We start from the raw sequence: 20,970 nt of genomic DNA, 5'->3' as shown, positions 1-20,970 counted from the left end.
GTGTTCCTATGAATTATCCAGCTGTTGCAGAAACCAATGAAAATAATCTTTTTTTAATTAGCAAACAATGGGCCAAGAAAAAATATTCACTAAATATGCAGTGATTACTGAAAATAGCAACTGGCTATTTAATTCCCCTTCTCATGTCCCAGAAAACACTTCTTTCCCTGTCCCACTACACTGAATGCTGTTGATGGGGAAATTGACAATTATGACAATAGATCACAGCGGATAAATCATTGTGGAGCAGTGGCAGAAAGAAACCATAGCAAGAAGGAAAGATTAGAAAAATATCTGAGTTTTGTTGAATATCCAAACAGCTAAGAAAGGTTTGTCTGAAAAGATTCATAGGGCAATACAGGAACAGGTTTAGTATTTGTGTACGAAAGTAGCCCAATACAATCAGTATATATTTCAATAACTTGCCTTCTATTTTTTTCATAAATATCACAAAGCTTCTAAATCCATTTCAAATCCTGAAATTCTTTTGCTATGTACTCAGCAAACCACAATGTATATAAAATGTCTCACAGAAAGGTGTATCCCAAAAGTTCCCCCCGTTTCTTTCCCAGAGAAATAACACACCGTGCACAATCACATCAAATTCCTTTTTGTTCTCTCCTGCCTTGTTGGTTGCTATACACTGATAATGGCCTGTGTCTGACACTTCAGCCCGAGAGATGAGAAGCCTGCGTCCATTGAGTAAAATTTTATATCCAACTCCTCCTTCAATTGGCTGGCCATTTTTTAACCATCTGGTGAGAGAAAAGCAGATCTTTAAATACTTATTTTGTATAAAGAAGGATCATGAAGCATGAGTTAGAACACTTACAGTTCTAGGACTAAGAGATTGGAGTGTCATCTAATATATGGTGCTGACTTATGGGTGCTGCTAAACGACCCCTAGGATTATCCCTAAAAAGGTATCATACTGTAATTCTACCTTAATCCATTTCTTCTGGAAAGAAACATGTGGTTAGTGATAGTGGGAAAAGACAGGAGCATGAACCAGGCAAAGATATTATCAATAAAAGCCTTGTCTAAAAGTACCCTCTGTGCATTTGGCCTGAGAACCCCTTCTTCATGATACAGAAGGAAATGGAGGCAAGCTGTATGAACCCCTGAACTTGTCTTTGGACTGGCCAGGTCTATGGAAATTGACTTCCATCAGACTTTGCCCAGTGAGCTGAGCAGTTCATTCTGCATGTTGTACATTGAGGCCTAGAATCCATTTTACCCAAGGACTCATGTCATTGCTTGCTGAAAATAATCTCTTTCACCTGCTGCTTTTCTAGATGGTAAAGAAAAGCAGGAAGGAGAAGAAGAAAGAACTCATTAGAAAGTAAAGGCATTAACACCTACAGTATTTTCATCATATCTAGAAATACTGTACAATTGCAGCTGGGGAAACAAAAACTGAGTAACTACCAAAAACTGAACATTCAGGATTAACTGGAGGGCTTAAAGGTTCTTCCAAATGATGACTCCTTCAGTTGGCAAAGTCTTCTGATTTCACATTTGAAACAGAGCAGAATATAACTGCACTGCTCTGGCTATTGAAGTTACCAGGGCACTACAGACACCTGTGCACTGAGAATCTATAGTATTTGCACAGAACCAACAGCCAATCACAATGTATCCTTCCTGGCCAATAGGTGACTGATTGTCTCAAGGGCTTTTTCTCCCACCAATTCTTGAGTCAGGAGAATAGTACGCTGGAATAAATTGCTGTGCTCCCATAGCTGATTCTTCTTCTACCTCAGTGGCAAGGCCAGGGAGGAGTGCTGTCCTTACAGATTTAAGAGGGGACAAATTAAAACAAACAAACAAACAAACAAACGGTAAATTCCCCTGGCTTACATTGTCCTCCCACCAAATGTCACCAGCCATCAGAAAAAATATCCACCAGGGGGTAATCCTGCATGTGGCGATTAAATTTCCTGTAGCAATTTTTTAATTTAAAAAATCCCTTTATGAAATATCATATGGTTCTATCACTTCACTTTCTTGGTAACTTTACTTTCATCCAAATCTCCTGTATAAGCAAGTCTTTTTTTTTTTAATTGAACTATAAAATATTAAGTGATCATAGGCAGGGGTGTTCCAACTGCTGGACATTCCAATTCCAGCTGGTTGTGGAGAATCACAATGTAGTCTGAAGATTCATTTCCTCCTTCCAAACTTGGTGGAACTGGAAAGAAGGAAAGAAGGGAGGGAGGGAGGGAGGGAGGGAGGAAGGAAGGAAGGAAGGAAGGAAGGAAGGAAGGAAGGAAGGAAGGAAGGAAGGAAGGAAGGAAGGAAGGAAGGAAGGAAGGAAGGAAGGAAGGAAGGAAGGTAGGTCATAGGTAGAAATATTTTCAAAATATATTTACAGGTTTTTAAAATAATCTTCAAGTATCATTTGTATTATCCTCTCCCTGCCTGATGTGTTACAAATTTTTCTTGAACAAATTGCTTGTGCATTCAGGCTTAGAGTACCTATGCTCAATCCTTGTTATCTGCAGGGATTACATTCTTGAGAGCATTACATTCAATGAGAGCACATTTATCAGAATGATGTAGAGCCTTGTTAACATGACAAACACTGTAAGAACAAGAACGCAGTTTCCCTTGGTATAGCTTGTGTCGGTGCCACGTGGTAAGGCTGTCAGACTTTTTTCTCTACTTCAGGGTACACCAGACAAGAAGTACCAACCATGGGTAAAAATGCTACCTTTATTGTAAAGTTACAGTAACACGATATTGAAAGTCTGAAAGTACCTCTCCCCTCCCTTACTTTTACTCTCCAGAAAACTAGGGAAGGTCCCTTCTGAGATCCTTTCACCACCCCTCCTTTGAACTCACATTTTGTTTATCAGACTACTGTCTAGCCTGTGGCTTTTCCTCCTGTCTCCCAAGGTCATTCCCACATACTATTACACCTTCCCTGATTTAAATATATATATATTTAAATATATATATATATATTTATATATTGAATTCAAAATATTACGAAGAATGTAAATCTGCAATTGGAGGGGGAAATCCAAAATCCATATTACAACACTGTTTATCTGATAGGATAATTGCTATTGCTTTTATATAATAATCAACATATTTACAGATTAAACAGGAACCAGTTTCAAAAAAATATCAGATCCCCACCTCATAATATTTATTTTATTCCCTTTCTAAATTCCAAACAGGCTACCCTTCAGCTTTTGTTATATACAATTCTGTACTAACTTAGAGTGAAAATATCAACTGCAATATTTCTTCAAGTTTTGCAAAAGCACTCCAGGGGTGCTTTAGTTATATTTAGAGAAGGAAGAGAAAGAGAAGCAGCAGTCACTAAGAAATGCTCGTTACAAATGTCGTATGGATTAGAAATAGAGAAATTGTGTACAATATGAATGTGTAACTCTCGTATTCTTTGAAAACGCAAACAAAACAAAACCAAATGCTTAAATCCATGGTTTCTACCCACCTAGGATTTCCACGTCATATTTGATTTCCTGTTGCCCAGCTATGCTGGTAGCTACACACACATACTGGCCATGGTCAGCCTCAACAGCATTCAGGATCTCCAGCTTCTTCCCACCAGACACAACATGGACGTTGTCACTTGCTTTTAAAGGAACACCATCCTTCAGCCAGGTTAACAGGGGAGCAGGGTTGCCAGCTGCATTACATTCCAATATCAGTGAACTTCCAAGAACCACTTGTTTGTTTTTGATGGTTTCACTGACACCCTCAATCATTGGGGGCACTGGAAGAAAAGAAAAAAGGGTTTTTTCCCCACAAGCAAAAAAAAAAAAAAAAAGCATTGTTACAATTGATTTGCTTTTTTCCTCAGCTTAAGGCATTTTCTTTTACATTCAGTTATGCTAAAAGTGATATATATTTTTCATGTATCCATACACTGCAGTATGGATAGCTTCTGGTTAAACTGGCTTACACTGTTTAAGGCTAATCTAGATATATAATAAAAGTAGATCTGTGTAGACGAACCAGGCTGCCAAAAGCATCAGCATCCTCAGCAAATCAAGATTACTTCAAAAATGATGATACAAGAGCAGTGATGTCATGATGTGACGTATGTAAATCACAAGGTATACAGTACATCATGATGTACATTAGATCATTTTTCCCCCTTGAATGCCTGCGATCATCTGTTGAGGAAGGCGGATATAAAGCATAACATTGGTGACTAGGAGGAAGAAGAGAGCTAAATTATACTGTTTTACAAGAATGCTCACCTACAATGGAATTCATTCTCCAGGAGAGAAAAATGATAGAGGACAACTAATTTCAAGATGCAGCTTCTTCCTCTCTTTTTCACCCATGTTATGCTATGACTCCTGCCCTCACTTAAATGTAGATCAACCCTGAACCCACTGACAGCCTAAGGCAAAAACAAGGTGCAAAATAGTCACCAGCCAGGAGGAGACCAGCACATTTCCATCAAGCCCAGAAGCTGCCAAGTTACACAAATCAACTTCCAGTGTTGCAACTGCTCATGTGGAAAAAGTGGCAGACAGACAAATAGCATATGGTGAGATCACTTCCTACCATAGACATCTACTTGAAATATTTTTTCAGCCATTCCAGCTTCACTGGTTGCCTGGCAGGTATATTTAGCAGAATCAGAGACTTGAGCACGAGGAATCTGAAGAAATTGCCCTTTTTCCAAATAAAGGGCTTGGGGACTAGAAATAATTGGACTCCCATCTTTATACCATGTTATTGTAGGAGCTGGGATTCCTCTTGTTTCACAATCCAGCTTTAAGGTACTATTTAGCAATGCTGACACCTTGGTGGTAATATTTTCTCCTTTAATTGCAGGTGGGACTTTGTAGAAAAGGAATAGAAAAACAAACAATAAGATGCAAAAGCAAATATATAAAATAGCTTTATATACCCTATTAGCAAAGAAAACAAACAAATGGAATATCAAACAAGTCAACTCAGTTCTCAGTTTGAAGAGACTTCAGATACATTATGAGAAGACCTAGCTCTCTGGAGAAGGCTCTAATGCTGGGAAAGGTGCAAGGAAAGAGGAGAAGAGGACAACCAGCAGCAAGGTGGATAGACTCAGTTACAGTGGCAATGGAGGCGTCATTGGAAGAGCTGAAAGATCAGGTTAGGGACAGACTGTCATGGAGAAAATGTATCTACAGTATATGACCACTAAAATTCAACACCAACTTGACAGCACATAATCAATCAATCAATGTACCATATAAATGCATCATTTCCTTCACACTGCCCCAAGAAAAGAAAACCTCATCATAGTTTGCTGTGGTATGAGCTGGGTATGAGATGGGAATCATTTCCTAGGGTCAGCTGATCATCTAGAAAAATGGACTATTCTACTTCATGTTATGATGCTTCATGTGGAGGCAATAATGATTAGTCAAATGTTCTTCTAATGTTAGTAAGCTAACATGTTAGTTAATGTTCGTTCGTTAGCACGTTAATAAGAGATCTAAGAAAGAAGGAAACTTTCTATAATGCTGAGTATATATGTGCAAGAAATGTTTCATATGGGGAAAGTCCCTTTCAAATAGTATATATTTCAGTTCATTTCCAAACCTTTGATTCTGCTTTTGATTGATTTTGTTTGACAATTAATGTTGATTCTTTGCATTTGAACTTTGGATACTGCTTTTCACTTGTCATAAGTGGTTACTGTGTTTTATGTAGTTTTAACGTTTTGTAAACTAGTTTGAGACTCCTTTCTTCAAGGGGAAAATGGGGTGTCTGTTTCTTTAAAAATAATAAAATATTGCCAATTAAGAACTGAAAAACAACTTTATGTTTGAAGCATGATTTAGGTATTAGATCTTCCACATATTTCAAAAGTGAATTGGAGGAGGTACTTCAGTCCTTGTGCAAGCACAACACTTCTCTGCTGCTAATTAAAACAGCCACATCCTTTTTCAGGCTTCCATGTGAGCCTGTAAAAAAATGCTGCTGCTTAAGGAGCTGACTCTGTAAAATGACTTTTAAAACACTGGCTTCTTTTTTCAGGTCCATGAAAAGCTTGGAAAAGAAGATATCGCTGCTTTAATAACTTGAACAGAGATGCTGCAGATGCTGCACTCAGGTAAGGTCCAACACGTTTCTTCCAAATAAGTTTCAAAGTGTGCATAGCCCTATGACATATGCAAGGAACAGAGTTTCAAAATATTCATATTTATTCATAATTAGAGCTATCTATCTGGATTGCAAAAATCTGAACAACCACTAGAGAGCAACAAGGAAAGAACAGAAAATTCTAATTCCTGGCTACTAATGGTCATTCAGATTTTTACATCTCAGATCTGCTAGCCGTATTCATGATGGGTTTTATGTTCAAAATATTTCATAGTCCATCTAGCATAGGGCAACCAAACTGAGCCTGCAAAAATCTAAATGACCGCTAGGTAGCAGCTAAGGATTACAGTTTCCATATGACTTTGCTGCCATCTAGTGGTCATCTGGATTTCTGTACCCTTAATCTGTAGCAATCTCTTTACTGGTGGAGGATTTATGGGATGGAGCTGCAAAACAAGAACTGGAGCTGCTTATAGTGCAATAGCTGCTTATAGTGCAATAGCAGCTCACTCCTGTGGCCAGCTAGATCTTCATGGAGGTTCCAGAGTTTCATTCAACTCTCTCCAATTCTCAGTAAGTAAATTAGAAATAAACACAGTTGTTTTAAGATTAAGGCACAATGAATGGAAGGGAAACCAATTTATGGAAGAAGAAAAAAAAAAGATTGAAGATTTTCACTTTCAGCATGCCCATTTTGGGGTTTTCAGTTTGGCCATGCTTATGTTTTCCTTTGCTCCATCAACATGAAATGCCCAATTCAGAAAGGGTTGCAAATCCATGCTCTCCTTAAACTGCATGTATATATAATTGAGTGACAGGCAATGAGACGTAAACATGGCAGATATGCATCCCCAGAGAAGTCATATTTCCAAGGGTCTTTATAAAATTTAGGGTAGAGATTAGAGATTTTTTGGTGAGCTCAACTTGGCTAAATGTGATATCTTTCCAAGTATAAGGGCCAAGCACCTAAAAACATATGCACATATAAAAACAGTTCAATTTAAAAGAAAGAAAAAGTTGTCTTGATGGTCTCTGCATTTGCTACCCAACTTAGTACACTAAAGTCAAAACAGGTTTCGGTTTTACCAAAGACCTTAAATTTCACCCAAGAAACTTCCAGTGACTTTAAGAATCAGAAGCATCACTTCAGCACCCTAATGATTTCAATATGTTTAGAAACCCAGAATAATTAGAAACCCTCGCGCTTCGGGCAAATATATAGTCTTCAACTCAATAATAATCCCTGTATACTAATCATTTGCAGATGCTTATAAAAGATACTCACAGCACACTCATATGCTATAACAAACAAGTGCTAAATGTGCTTGACTGCTGATGGAGGAAAGATATTCATGCCAACATACAACCTACGCTGCCAAAGTGAATAGATCCCAACCTGTGAAGAGTTTTGAAGTTAGCATACACTAAAAATGTCATTTCAGGGGTAATAAATGACAAAGAAGACACCGTTGTTTTGAGAAACTCAAATGAATGTACAGCATATCTAGGTAAGGGGATACTTTAGCCTACTAACCTATGTAATTTCCCAACTTCCATACCTGATTTTAACAGATCTTCAGAGTCATTGACTCTATCATATAAAGGGAGAGATATTTGAGGGAGATATGAGCGAAAAGGAGCTTGAAGTTGAGTAATTCCAAATATCCTATATGAATTCACCAGCAGAATGTTTGACCTGCTGGCAGTTTTCATGGCACAGCAATCTTCCCAGGTCAAATCCAGTCTACATATGTTCTTCCCCTGCCATTTCCACCAATGAAGAAAAGCCACCTTACCCTTCGAAATGTACTGCATTGCCAGCACTGTTATGACCCTGGGAGCTTTCGCTACCTTCTGCAGCCCATGGATGCTTTGCCTCCTGTTGAGCAGAATTTTCCCCACACGCCAGCATAGTTGCTATTCCATTTGAAAGCAGGATGGATTCTGCAGCTGAAAACTTTCTCTCCCCATCCTGTTTAGCATTTTATTTGTAATGCTGCCATGCCCTGGCGTTGTAGATGTTTCACTCTCCTTCTCCCCACCCCCAATTTAGCATTAAGCCACCAAAGAAAGGCTTTTGAACGTGGTTGTGCCAATATACCATGCTGACTGTAGTCACTTAAGATTCCTGCCTGCAGGTTTGTTGTCGTACCATCACATCTATCAGTAGCATTCATTCATAATTTTTCCAGTTCCTCTTTCTTTATTCCATGTGGTATGCTCAAACAGTGGGCTTATTTATTTAGTTCATTTATTAGTTTTGATAACCACTAGACAAACAACACCCATGTTGATCAGAGGAGGAGTGCACTAGAATGTTCCCTGTCTTTTTTGAGAGAGTGGAGATGAAGGATTTTTTGTTCATTCATGATTATGGGAGTGGGACACTTAGGTATTAGTCAGCTAGGTCATAGCCAGAACAAGTACAGTACTGAATCTTACATCCAATGCAAATTCTTGATGTGCAAAAATATAGACAGGCCAATGATTATAATACTATGGATATGAGCATAGATCTGAATAATGTAAAACATAAATATTCTGATTGCATTTAACTGAGAATTGTAAAGGTGTGGATTATTGCCCTGTGAGGAGGAACTAGGATACTTTGTACCCAGGGAGAAGGGGAAGAGAGATTAGGTGGAAGCCCAAAGCTCATATCTCCACTTTGCCTAGGCAAGCCTGCAGCAGATCCAGGCTTAATCAGGAGCAAGTTTTGAGAGAGAGCTAAATTAAGATTTGGTTATCTATCAAAAGAATCCACCCATCATAGGAGCTGTTTTAGTTAGTTTCTTCTGGATATGGGTTGCATTGTATAACCACAGTTTTTGGAGTATCTGCATTGTACATGCTAGTGGAGTTCAGTATTTTTCTTTATTATTTTACATTTCTAGCCTTTCAAAATGAAAAAGGGGTTTTTTGGAAGACAGGAAAAGCTAAAAACAATGCATATTCTGGCAATGTTGATAAAAGTTTAAAAGATATGATAAAAATTTAGTAATTGGTATGTTTATTCCTTGTCCAACCCTAACCCCAGTGAAATCATTAGTTTTATTCTTTCACAGTACAGCAGAATTTGAAAATACTTGAATTAACCATAACCCATATCCATGTGGGTAGACATTCCTATATGTATTCAGAATGGTGCATTGTATAGATATTATTTGTAGGGGAATTTAATGGTCTAAAATAGCCCCATTATTATATTACCTATAAATGTAACAGCAGAGATACTTGCTATTTAACATAGCAAATTCTTCCTCTTTTTACTTTTCTTTTAGAAGCCAGACAACTAAATGGAGATAGGGTTTTGTCTGGGCCTCAGATCCAATCTCTGAATGACTGTACTTGGAGTCAAAGAGACTGGGAAAAGTAACTGGAAATACAACCTCATCCAAGCTTATGTTCTCAGTTGTGTTTTATTTTTAAGTGCTGTAACATATGGTCAGATTGTATTACATCAACTTTCCCTCCTACAAATTATTTCCCTTTTTGCTCTCTGTCTTTCTTTTCTCCACACTTCCACAGAGCCTTCGTGCATACCATCCGTCATGACCTGTCCTTTAGCATTCTGGCATTCCATCACTGGTCTCTGGTTTCAATGACAATACAAGATTCAGATTGCTCTGCCTAGGTTCTGTCATGGCTAGACCACAGATACAGTACATCTCTGCTATTCTTTTCTGCCAGCCTTTATTTCTCAGGTTATGCTCACTAATCATGTCCTGGGGAATGTGTGCCAATCCTCTCTAATCTGTCATTAATCACAGAAGGAAGATAAACCTTTGTTTTCAGTAAAATTCCACCTGGAAAGGAATCCAGGAGTGTGAACTCAGATTCAGAGTTTGTTTCAGAGAGACAGATTCAATTTAAAGAATCACCATAATGATTTGGCAGTCCCCAGTTGTTTCTAAGTTTTTTTCCACCCCTACCCAAAACTATCTTCATCAGCTTGATTTCCCTGACTGGGAGCCAAGTTAAAAAAAAAATCTGCATGAAAACATTCCAGATTGTGGTGAAATATTAAAGACTCGCCTTCTTATACCTCAAAAGCATGTGTGAAACTCACATCCAAAATTCTTATGGCTGTGTTGCATGATCAATAATCCAAATGTCATTCAGCCCAAATGATCTTACAATGGCTCCACACTAATGTAATATTTACAAGAGAAAATCCAGGAAAAGTGGGTCTGATAGACAAAAGGGGAAGGTGAAATTTTGTGTACTATGTAGCTGACAACATGTCAAATTCAAACTTAGGGACATGGTTTGTGTAATACATGGTGCAGCGCACAAAAGCATGTATTTGTTCCTCTCCAGCTCCACTGTATTTTCTATCTCTCAAAAAGATTTGCAAAGGAAATAGCTCTAGTCAAATAAGAAATTAATAATTGGGGCTGAAGCAGTGCTTGACACTGTGAGAGCACTATTTCCTAAATCCAAATTAAGAAATATATCTAAATACTGAGTGACAGTTAAGTGGCTTCATACAGCAAAGCTACAACTGAAGATAGTAAGATGTATTTCTAAGTAACCATTTATAATAAATACTATGCTTCAAAGCCACACTTATTATAGAACAAAGATAAATGTTTAATTTCTGAAGTCATATTTCAATCAAGAAACATTCCCAAGGTGACTCACAGTTAAAAACAATTTACACATTTTAAAAGCAAAGGTATAAAAAAAAAGCAATTTTAAAACCAGCAGTTTCTGTAGCACTGCACTGAGCATCAGATGTCTCTCTTTTGAACGGAAGTGGTAAATTCAACTCTGAGAAGACCATCTTTGAAGTTCCTTCTCCAAATTTTACTAATGAATAAGGCACAATGGGTTTTCAGACAAAAGATCCATCATAGTAATAGCACCTCTGATATAACATTTAGCACCTTTATTGATACTTGGATTTGTGTTTTAGGTATTATTTTTTGGAGTGATCAGTTTTATAGCTTCTATAATAAAAAGAATGGAAATGCACAAACGAATGGATAAATAAATGTTTTAAGCTGATTTATTTTTTTATGGGAACACAAATTGGGGTTCAAGGGCCTCTGTCATATTTATGATCAACCCCCTCAAAAAAGATGTGCATGTTTATATAGTTGTAATTACTTACTGTGGATTATGAGTTTGAGTTCCTTAAACTGTTTGCCTGCAGAATTACTTGCACTGCATTGGTAGAGTCCTTTGTCAATTCTTCGAGCACTCTTTATTTGAAGGACCTGACCTTTGTCCAAAATCTCAATATTAGGATCACCTAAAAAGAGGGGCCTGCAGAAAAAAAACACCCTTTGCTTGTCATGCTGTGAATGCTATCTTGTGCCCACTTAAATCAGTCCTAAATGGTGCCAAAATATCTGACAGAAGACATCAGTGAATGGTTTCCAGCATATTTCTACAATGTACACATCTCCAAACTAAAGTTACCGGTATTGTATCCATTTTGGTTGGCCTCTAAACTGCATTATTGAATGCGAATGTTATTTCCTCAAGAATCTTGAGGAACTCGTACTTGTTATCAGCTAACATTTGTACTGCCAGATTTAAACCAGTTTTTCCTGGAAAACGAAAGATTCAAAGCATAACTTCGTAATTTTGCAGTAATCCATGTTGGATTATAGCCCTATGCATCTTTAAAAATGCTGAGATGAACAGACTGAATGTGTGTGTCTCCCCATCTCCAGTGTCATTCCTTGCAGAAGTCTCAGGTAAGCAGTACTAACACTGATGCTGCATATTCTAAAGGGCAAACAGAGACACTAGCCAAACAGTGCCTATTTACTGGTGATACAGCCCTTCTGATACATTCAAACTTGAGTGCTATAAATGGAAAACTTACTCCCTTCTACTGAAGGAAAATTGGAAAACATCCTTCAAGAGATATTCCAGTAAAAAATATGCCACTGAGGTAAAAACACCAATGTCACACTATCTATTTCAACCAATCCAGATTATGCTGGCTATTCAAAACGATGCCATGAATATTAATAAATGGGATTCCTTTAGGAACACAACAATCTCCCTGAGTCTGTTATTATATTTTCCAGTATCTCAAGTGGACTTAATAAGGGTGGAATGGCACATGTTAACTTTGTAAACTATGGAAAAGTTGATCTATAGCTTGATCTCAAAAATAATGGGAGCACATGGCCTTGGTTTGGAAGCAGCCTAGTTCCATCCTGTGCTAAATTTGGCAGTGTGCTTCAAATAACAAGAAGTGCTCAAGAATCTAACTTCATCAGTGTTTTCCATTGTTTTAAAGAGGCATCAATTTAATAACATGTTTGTAAATAAAGCTTTGGAAATATAACATGTTGATAGTTATACTACAAAGTAAAATAATATCAAAGTTCACACTTTGGGAAATCCTGAAAAATTCCTTTCCTAGGGATATAGAAGAGGATATATAAGATTCTTTCACTTCACATTCATTAACAATGAATGAACACATTCATTAATAATGAAATTGTCAATTTCATTAACAATTCCTCTAGAAAATGGTAACTAGTGGGAAAAACATCACACGCAGAGAAGGTAGCATGGTTACCAGACTTATGAATTTCTCTTTACTTAAATTAATTTTTAGGACCTGATATATCGTCAAACAAAAGCACATTAATTTTACTATATTGATAGGAAGCAAGCTTCTCATTTTTCTCTAAGTCTATAAATTATGTTGGAATGGTTTAAGAATTAGCACTTACTTGCCATCTTTGAACCACTGGATGATAGGAAAAGGAGACCCACTGACTCTACATTCTAAAGTTGCCTCTTGGCTGAGGATGACAGAAAATTCATTGGGTTCAATATCTCTTACAATGGGTGGGACTGCAGGAAAAAGAGACAACAGAAGCAACAACAAAAGACAGTAATTAAACAGGAAGTACTATTAAAATACTGTAAAGTGCCTTTATTTTAGAAAAATGAAAAGTGGAAGCTAATCCTGGAAATAAATTAATTTCTTTTGCTTTTTTTTCACATCTGAAATGCATATTAAATACTAGCATGTAATATCCACACTAGCACTTCATTGTAGGAACCTGTACAATATATGTCTATTTTCACTATAGGATTCACATTTGAATAATGGTAGTTTGGGGATTAATTGTGATGAGAAGGTTTTGTACTGGTTGCTTAAGTGAGACACAGCATCACTAATTAGGAGAATGAATTGGAACTGTGAACCAGGGAAGGCTCATAGAACTGGGCTATTTTTAGAGTTTCAGGAAGGATTAAAACATAGACCGTTAAATAAGCTAAAAGACTATATACAGTAACAATACTTCCATGGATTATCAATATCATTTCAAATATCCAGGGTTAAAAGCTACAGAAGGCAAGTGCAAATATTCTGGAGTCCTGAATAATTCTCCTAGGCTAAGAGTGTTCTTTTGTTGCTCTCTTGCCCTTTGGATGGGACCATATCACATTAAAATAATAATGCAAGCTAATAAGGATGGTCAGTCATTTATAATGTATTTTTAAAGAGAGCTAATTTGCTGCTGTATACTTCGTACTTTTACATATTTAAGCGGGTATTTCTGAAATACCAAAGGCAACTTCTACATAGAATCATATTTAGGAGTACCAACCCTGCACATCTATAGTGAAAAATTTCTCTGAACTCCCAGCGATATTGGTGGCTTTACATGAATATTGGCCAGCATCATCAGTTGCAACTTTAAGAAGTTTCAACAACTTTCCACTGTTCAAAATCTGCAAAGTACTGCTCTCCAGAACCTGAAAAGATTCAAGAATAGTTAAGGTTAAATCTGCTAAATATGCCATTTAATTTTCTTTGCTTAATTAGGCAGGTTATACAGCATGCCTTGCAACCAGGAGTAATAACATAGACTAAATAACTTAATTCCTATTAATGAAATTATCATAAGCCTCTGGGATTTGATGGGATAGATTCTTATAGGAAAGCAGCAATGAATGAAGAAGAGAGGTGTCTAATTCAGTGCCTCTTGTATTGTTCTTTTAATGGGGCAAGTATGAAGGCAATAGTCTTGAAGAAACTATTACTCTATGGAGTTATAGCACCCTCTCTTATCCCTTCGACCAATTCTCGGGGGATCAACATAAGATGAGAAGAATTTCCATTTATGCAGAGAACTTCACAGTTAGGTCAAGCTGGAATCAAGATCCACTTTTCATGAACTTGAATCTTATTTTGCCCGCAGTTATTTTTTTTTTTAAAAAAAATCTATCCTTTTTGGCTGCAAAGCCTACAACCCCAAAGGAATGTATTTTTATTTACATTTACATACTGCTTCAGTCAGGTTTATAGGAAGAACAGGGGTTGAACATTATTTTCAGCATAATTCCTATATGAGATTGTATGAAAATAATAAACATTCACTCATACAGAACTGAATCTTGTTTTGCTCATACCTGTTTGAAATGCTGCCAGCATTGTAATGTATCAAAGACCAGCTAACCAAAATATTCGTAATTTTTATCTCACGCTTTCAGCTTGATTTCATTTTGAACCTAACAAAAGAGCTGGTAACATCTTGATGTACCTGCATATCATCTTTATACCAAGTGATGACTGGGAAAGGGTCACCAGATACCTCACAGAACAGACCTATAGGCTGATTAACGGCCACAGATGCATTAGTCACCTTGTCCTGATCTTTGATTTCAGGTGGAACTGCAATGAAATAAGTAAACATTTATACAGAGTCACTTATTTGTATGATTGATTTGATCTGATTTTAATATTCTCAGTCCTTTTGGCTGTTTGGCTTTCACACATGTAATAGAAGGTTGTTTCTAATTTTTATTTCAACAATTACCCTTTTTTTTTTAAACTTAGACTGAAGTAACATTAAACCGAAGGGTTTAGTTTACCATAAACTTTCAGATTGTAAGTTATTTCTGTGTTTCCAGCTTCATTGATTGCCGTGCAGATATAGGCTCCACTGTTGTACGGTGTGGCGGAAGCAATGACCAGCAACGTTCCATCTTCCAAAATTGAAAGCCCAGGTTCATTGCCCGTAAGCTCCCTGTTGTTATGGAGCCATTTTATCATAGGCTTTGGGGTACCTATACAGTAAAATGAAGGGTTCTAAATATGCTATTTAAATTTGGAGTTCAAAAGAAAAGACAGCATTTCAGAATAAAGTATTTGGACATTTTTAACAAACTATACACCAAGTTCAAGAGCTCGTGACCTGACACAGACCCTCCTCCCCAAAAAAAACTCCCCAAAAACCTGCACTTTGCCCATTGTTTCCAGGGATTTAAATAGCAGGTAGAACTCTCAGCAAATTATCTCAGCAAATTATCCATTAGGTTTTTTATTTAAACAGGTGGCACTCATTATTAGCAGAGGGAGCAGTACAGCTGCTTCTTCCTTTTTTCCCCAAGGTGTCTTTCTTTATCCTGAGCCACCACAAAGGGGCCTTAGTATCCTGGCCCACATCTGAATACTCTACATAGAAGCAGCTCCATCAGGACCAAGCAGACCTTCCTGGGCATACTTAGCACTTATGTATACCTAAACATGAGCATGCACCTAAACAAATTTTCTCCTCTACATATAACCTTTCCACACTCGTATCTACTCAAATGCACAGATACGACCTTCCCCTTATTCACACAGGCAGCTCCATGTAGCCATAATCTTACATACTAATACTCACATGCAGACACACAGACAAGATGTGTTCAAGACGCTCCAGGGAACTGGCTTAAAGTCAAAATTTGTCCTTATTTGATTTAGACCTGCCTTTCTGCTCAGTGAGCACATTGGCTGGCAAGCCTCATAACTCCCTCATGTTCATGGCCCCACTTGTGTGGGGTGCCTCAGGGTTCTACCCTCTCACCTCTCCTTTTTAACGTTTACATGAAACCACTGGGTGAGGTCATCTGACAGTTTGGGGTGTGGCATCATCAGTATGATGATGATACCCAACTTTACATCTTCACCCCAAGCAGCTCAGGTGACGCTGTCAATGTATTGACCCTGTGTCTGGAGGCTGTTCGGATCTGGTTAAGGCAGAATAGACTTTGGCTCAGTCCTAACAAGACTGAGTGGCTATCACTGTTTGGACCCCCTAGGTCAGGGATCTTTGTTCTTAGAAGGGGCTGCACTTCCCCAGGCAAGACTGGTGCACAACTTGGGGGTCCTTCTGGACTTCGCAGCTACTGCTCAAAGGAAGGCCTTTGCACAGGTTCATCCTTTGCGCCACTTGCACCCTTTCCTTGATCGGGAGGCCCTTCAGACAGTCACTCATGCCCTGGCCACCTCATGACTGGATTATCGCAATGCGATCACCCATGGGGTAGCCCTTGAAGACCACCCAGAAACTACAGGTGGTTCAAAATGCTGTAGTCTGGGCTGTCTGTGTGATTTAATGTTTTTAGCTGTTTTTATGTATATTTTCCCTGAGAGCCAGTTTGGTGTAATGATTAAGGCATCAGGCTAGAAATTGGGAGACTGAGAGTTCTAGTCCTGCCTAGGCGCAAAGCCAGCTAGGTGACCTTGGGCCAGTCACTTTCTCTCAGCCCTAGGAAGCAGGCAATGGCAAACCACTTCTGAAAAACCTTGCCAAGAAAACTGCAGGGGCTTGTCCAGAAGTCTCTGAGAATTGGACACAATTGAATGGATTTTTTTTTAAGTGTTTTCCTTAGTTTTGTATGCCACCTAGAGTCCACTGGAGTTGGGTTGCCAATATAAATAAATAAATAAATAAATAAATAAATAAATAAATAAACAAACAAATCAAATCAAATCAAATCAAATCAAATCAAATCAAATCAAATCAACATATTACAAAAGTCAACATGGATTTCCCAAAAACTGAAAATCTCCACTCAGCAATATGATATTCTGTACCTTTGACTGGACATGGGAACGCAATTTGTTCTTTTGCTATTCTTTCTTGAAATGGAGTGTTGTATGGTGGATTAAGTGCTCCTACAGTTGGAGGTTCTAATACAAAATGAACAGAATATAAACTTGTCTTATATTTCTTGGGTAGATTTCCCAAATTCCAGTTTGTAAACAATTGAAATTCTCAGAATTGCATAGTTTTTAAATATATATATATATATATATATATATATATATATATATATATAACATTAAAATTTGATTATATATTATGCATTATATTTTTGTTTACTTGGTTCTGAAGCTTGATGGTATGCTAGAATTTGCTAGGGAAACCCTGAGAAAAAACGTCTTTTCTAAGCACAAATCTCAAGAAGAGACAGAAGCTACATCAGGTAAGTCATAATTCACTGCCATATTCCTCACTGTATTTGCAAATGTAAAGGAGATATATGCCTCCTTTATATTTGATCACCTTCAGCATTCCAAACACTAAAATTCAAGGGCTAACTATGCTTGATGCCTAAATTAAGAATTTCCCCACAAACTGTTACAATTTACTGATTAGCTCAACAGAGAAGCAATGGTACCCTGTCAGCTAGCCAGGCTTAGATACCTGAACTTTTTAACTCTTTCCTTTCCTGATAAAGTGAAATGTCACATATTTTTTTGTACCTGCCATGCTTTTACCCTTACTGACATCAAAAATAAAGTCTCTTTTTTTCAGTAAATCATATCTAGAGTTATATCTGATGAAGGCTTCTCCTCTTCCCCTGCCCCCCCCACCCACCCACAGACAATCTGCTTCAGTGTATTATAGAAAACTCCACTGAATCATGGGAGTTTGGAGGAAGAAACTGAAGGTAGATAGCATTAGGTAAAGCAGCAGTCTGCCTGTGTGACATCAAATAATAATTCCTAATGCCAAAAGTTAATGTTCCAAGAAAGGTACCTCTCGTTTACTAGTTCAGGTCAATTGTTTACTGCAGAAGTGTATATTCTCTTATATTCTACAATGGATTGCGTTGGGTTCTAGGTACAATTAATTCCTTTTAGTCTTATGTTGTCAATTTCGTTTTACTTTATGTATGTTTCATGAATATTTTTTAAAGCACAGAAGGGAGGAGAAATTAATGTTGAAAATTAAATAAAGTGACTTTTGGGAATGGTTGGTGTTATGAAAACTAGAATGAAATTGCCATAGCTAAAAAATTCCAGAACAGAGTTAACCAATCTAATTTTGCCTTTTTGAACCAGAGGAAAAAATGCATTTAGTGTCATTTACAGTTTGCAGTTCTCTGAATTTCCCATAAAGTTCACCCCCCAAAATTATACTGTACAGTAGGAGAAAGCATTTTCAAAAGTATATACACCCTATACAGACATGTGTCTGGGTTCCAAATGAATCTCTGCTTTATCTGACTGTGTATACACGTGCAGTAGGATTTCCTCCCTTACAGTTATATGTGTATGTTTGAAATTTTTAAATAAAAAAACCCATAATTCAATTATTTGCGGCAAGTGTAAACACTAACCTCTTTAAAAAAAAAAAGATAATTCTTCTTCTGTACTTCTCACTATAATGTTAACATTACCTTGAACCTGGATCATTATCTCAGTTTCATCATGGCCAGCAATGTTACTGGCCACACACTTATAGATTCCAGAATCTGAAAGCAGAACTTTGATGATACTCAGGGTTCCATCTGGAGAAGTAGCATACTCTCTGTTGTCTATCAAAATGGGATTTTGATCTTTAAGCCAAGTAATTCTTGGAGGTGGGATTCCTTGAGCATTGCAAGGTATATTGATTCTGTAACCAACCTTTGCTTTAATCACTCGAGGCCCATGTTGTATCTTTGGAGGAACTAGGTTAAAAAAATTAATTAATTAAAGCTAATACAGAAAGATTTTAGGAGATCAATCAGTAAAACGAGAAGAACATAAAATGGCATTTGGCCCCTATATATTTTAAAGATATTTACATACCCAGTGCAAACTTTCAGAATAACCTAAAGAACTCTTTTAACAATACCATTTGTAAACATTCCTGGCAATACCGACAGGACATGAATATATAGGATTTGAGGAATGGTTAAAAATAATTAAAGAAATTACCTATGCATTTGTGTTTAATGAGTGGAAAAGTTACCTTCTGATGAGTTAAATTATACTAACTAAATGTTAAATAACAGGTTTTAAATGTTTATCTTTTGACAAATAGACACTATTATAAAGAGCAAGTTGCCATCATTTCTTCAGTTCATATAAAATTATTTTTGGGAATCATCTATATTTGTAACAAAAACATTGCTTTTAATGAATGGCAATTCTTATAAGTAATTAGATGGGCCTAGATGTAATATACATAAAACTTTGACCTTTTTTTATTATTATTTCAATTTTGATGCCATCAGACTCCAACTGACTCTTTGTCTTATACTGTATGTCTAGCTATTTGTCCATTTAATCTGGTATTTATTTTTCCAATGGTTCTTCAAAGTCTTGGAAAACTTTTGCATCACCTCCCTCTAGGTGGGCATAATTGTAATACATTTCTGTATCAAAATACAGGGGAAAAACCTGCACTAAAGAAAAAATGTGTATCGTGGAAGTATATATAAATATATTTGCGATCTTAAGAAGTTGCAAATGTTTTTCGAAAACGATCAGATATGATGATGTGTCAGTTATCTTCAAATATACTCAAGAGTTGGCCTTTAGCCCTTAACTGAACTTCCTCCTTTCTACAGAAATTTCATCGCTTCTGCAATTGAGTACCAGTTGATCAATTTTAAAATGTTGTCCACTCTGTCAACTACTAGGACAGGTGAGCTTATATTTATTTTCGCTATAGCTGCAATACAAAGCACAGGGGAACTTACTTGAAAGCAAACATAGATGAAATACACTGCAAGTAATTTTTAAAAAGCTCGTGGAAGTTTCCAAATATGAAGACTTTCAAAATGTCTTTGCTGACTAAATATAAGTCTAGACTGGAAATCTTTATCTTTTATTTTCCCTTAAGGCAATCTGGTTTCTTGCTATCCACAAGGTACAGCAATCTGAATGTTTTAGAATTAAGCATCCTTTTTTTTTCATTCTAATTTCCTTTTTTAAAATCCACAGCCACCTACACTTCAGCCAGAAAAATAACACAAGAAGAAACAAATACTACTACTTCCAAAGAGAAAAATAGAGAGCTACCTTTATAATTCCTTCTTCAAGAAAACGGAAATGCTAGACAATTAAATATAACTTGGCCAACATTGCCAATCACCCTTTGCCCGGTATGGGATGGCTTGATGTGTGCTAAGTAATTCATTGATCCATAGTAATGACCATTTGTAATCTGATCATGCTCTGCATGCCATGGTTATGAATCCTAAGAACATGTCTCAAAAATTCAGGAGACTTAGTTGTTATTGTCCAATGCAAATACTTAATGGCAGAGGTATTTGCCATTTTGTCAAAATGATGAAATGTATGTTATGACATCATAGCGCCACCCCTTACATACTTGCATGAGACATCACAGTGCAGATACAAAGGGTTGGAATTTGTGTCATAACATCTTAGTACACATTTCATCTTCTTTCCCCCATCCCCTAAATAACCATGTTTACAACCAGATTTGGGGGAAAAAAAATAAGCTAAGAAGAAATGTAATCACTGAAATAACATGCCCCATTAATCCATATGTTATTTTTATGGCATTTGTGTTACCTTTGGTGCTAACTAATCCTATGAATTTGTGGATTTTGCTGAGTTAAAAAGACATTAAGAATACATGATCTGGTGCAGATCCTTTTCATTCAATGAGCAGAGACACTCCAGTAAATTGTGGCCAAGCAGCAGGTCTTATCTAGGCTGTTAAGGTCTAGGAGAAGCTATTATGGTACACAAGAAGTTTCAGGATGTCAACAAGTAGGAACAACAGGAAGACTCTGAAGCCCCATGGAAGGGGCAAATTAAGAAAGATAATGGTGCCAGTGAATGGATTTTGGATGGCAATGGTGTAGGCGGGCGGAGGGTGGCATATTGCA

The 20,970-nt window shown here is 37.1% G+C and overlaps 1 protein-coding gene across 12 annotated transcripts in view; it reads right to left on the bottom strand.

Moving 5' to 3' along the window:
- The window catches only part of HMCN1 (hemicentin 1), a 329,972-nt gene that overhangs the window by 116,470 nt on the left and 192,532 nt on the right, over positions 1–20,970 (bottom strand). For all 12 annotated transcript variants that reach the window (XR_015798470.1, XM_088153961.1, XM_088153962.1 and 9 more), the window contains 11 exons: positions 18,520–18,792; positions 16,928–17,023; positions 14,938–15,132; positions 14,607–14,737; positions 13,671–13,818; positions 12,783–12,906; positions 11,195–11,349; positions 4,552–4,830; positions 3,467–3,748; positions 2,083–2,191; positions 586–755 (listed from right to left, as the gene is read on the bottom strand). Coding sequence is in view for 11 of the 12 variants with exons in the window: in XM_088153961.1 (XP_088010087.1) it covers positions 586–755; positions 2,083–2,191; positions 3,467–3,748; positions 4,552–4,830; positions 11,195–11,349; positions 12,783–12,906; positions 13,671–13,818; positions 14,607–14,737; positions 14,938–15,132; positions 16,928–17,023; positions 18,520–18,792 (1,962 nt within the window). In the remaining variant the exon portion in view is untranslated. The remainder of the gene's footprint in view (positions 1–585; positions 756–2,082; positions 2,192–3,466; positions 3,749–4,551; positions 4,831–11,194; positions 11,350–12,782; positions 12,907–13,670; positions 13,819–14,606; positions 14,738–14,937; positions 15,133–16,927; positions 17,024–18,519; positions 18,793–20,970) is intronic.

Source organism: Python bivittatus, unplaced genomic scaffold (assembly GCF_059951505.1).
Source record: "Python bivittatus isolate LINGU-HERP-01145 unplaced genomic scaffold, Pbiv_v1 ctg000700_np1212, whole genome shotgun sequence".
NCBI classification, from domain to species: Eukaryota; Metazoa; Chordata; class Lepidosauria; order Squamata; family Pythonidae; genus Python; species Python bivittatus.
The sequence above is the reverse complement of the archived record's forward strand: the minus strand, read 5'-3'. Positions and strand labels throughout refer to the sequence as shown.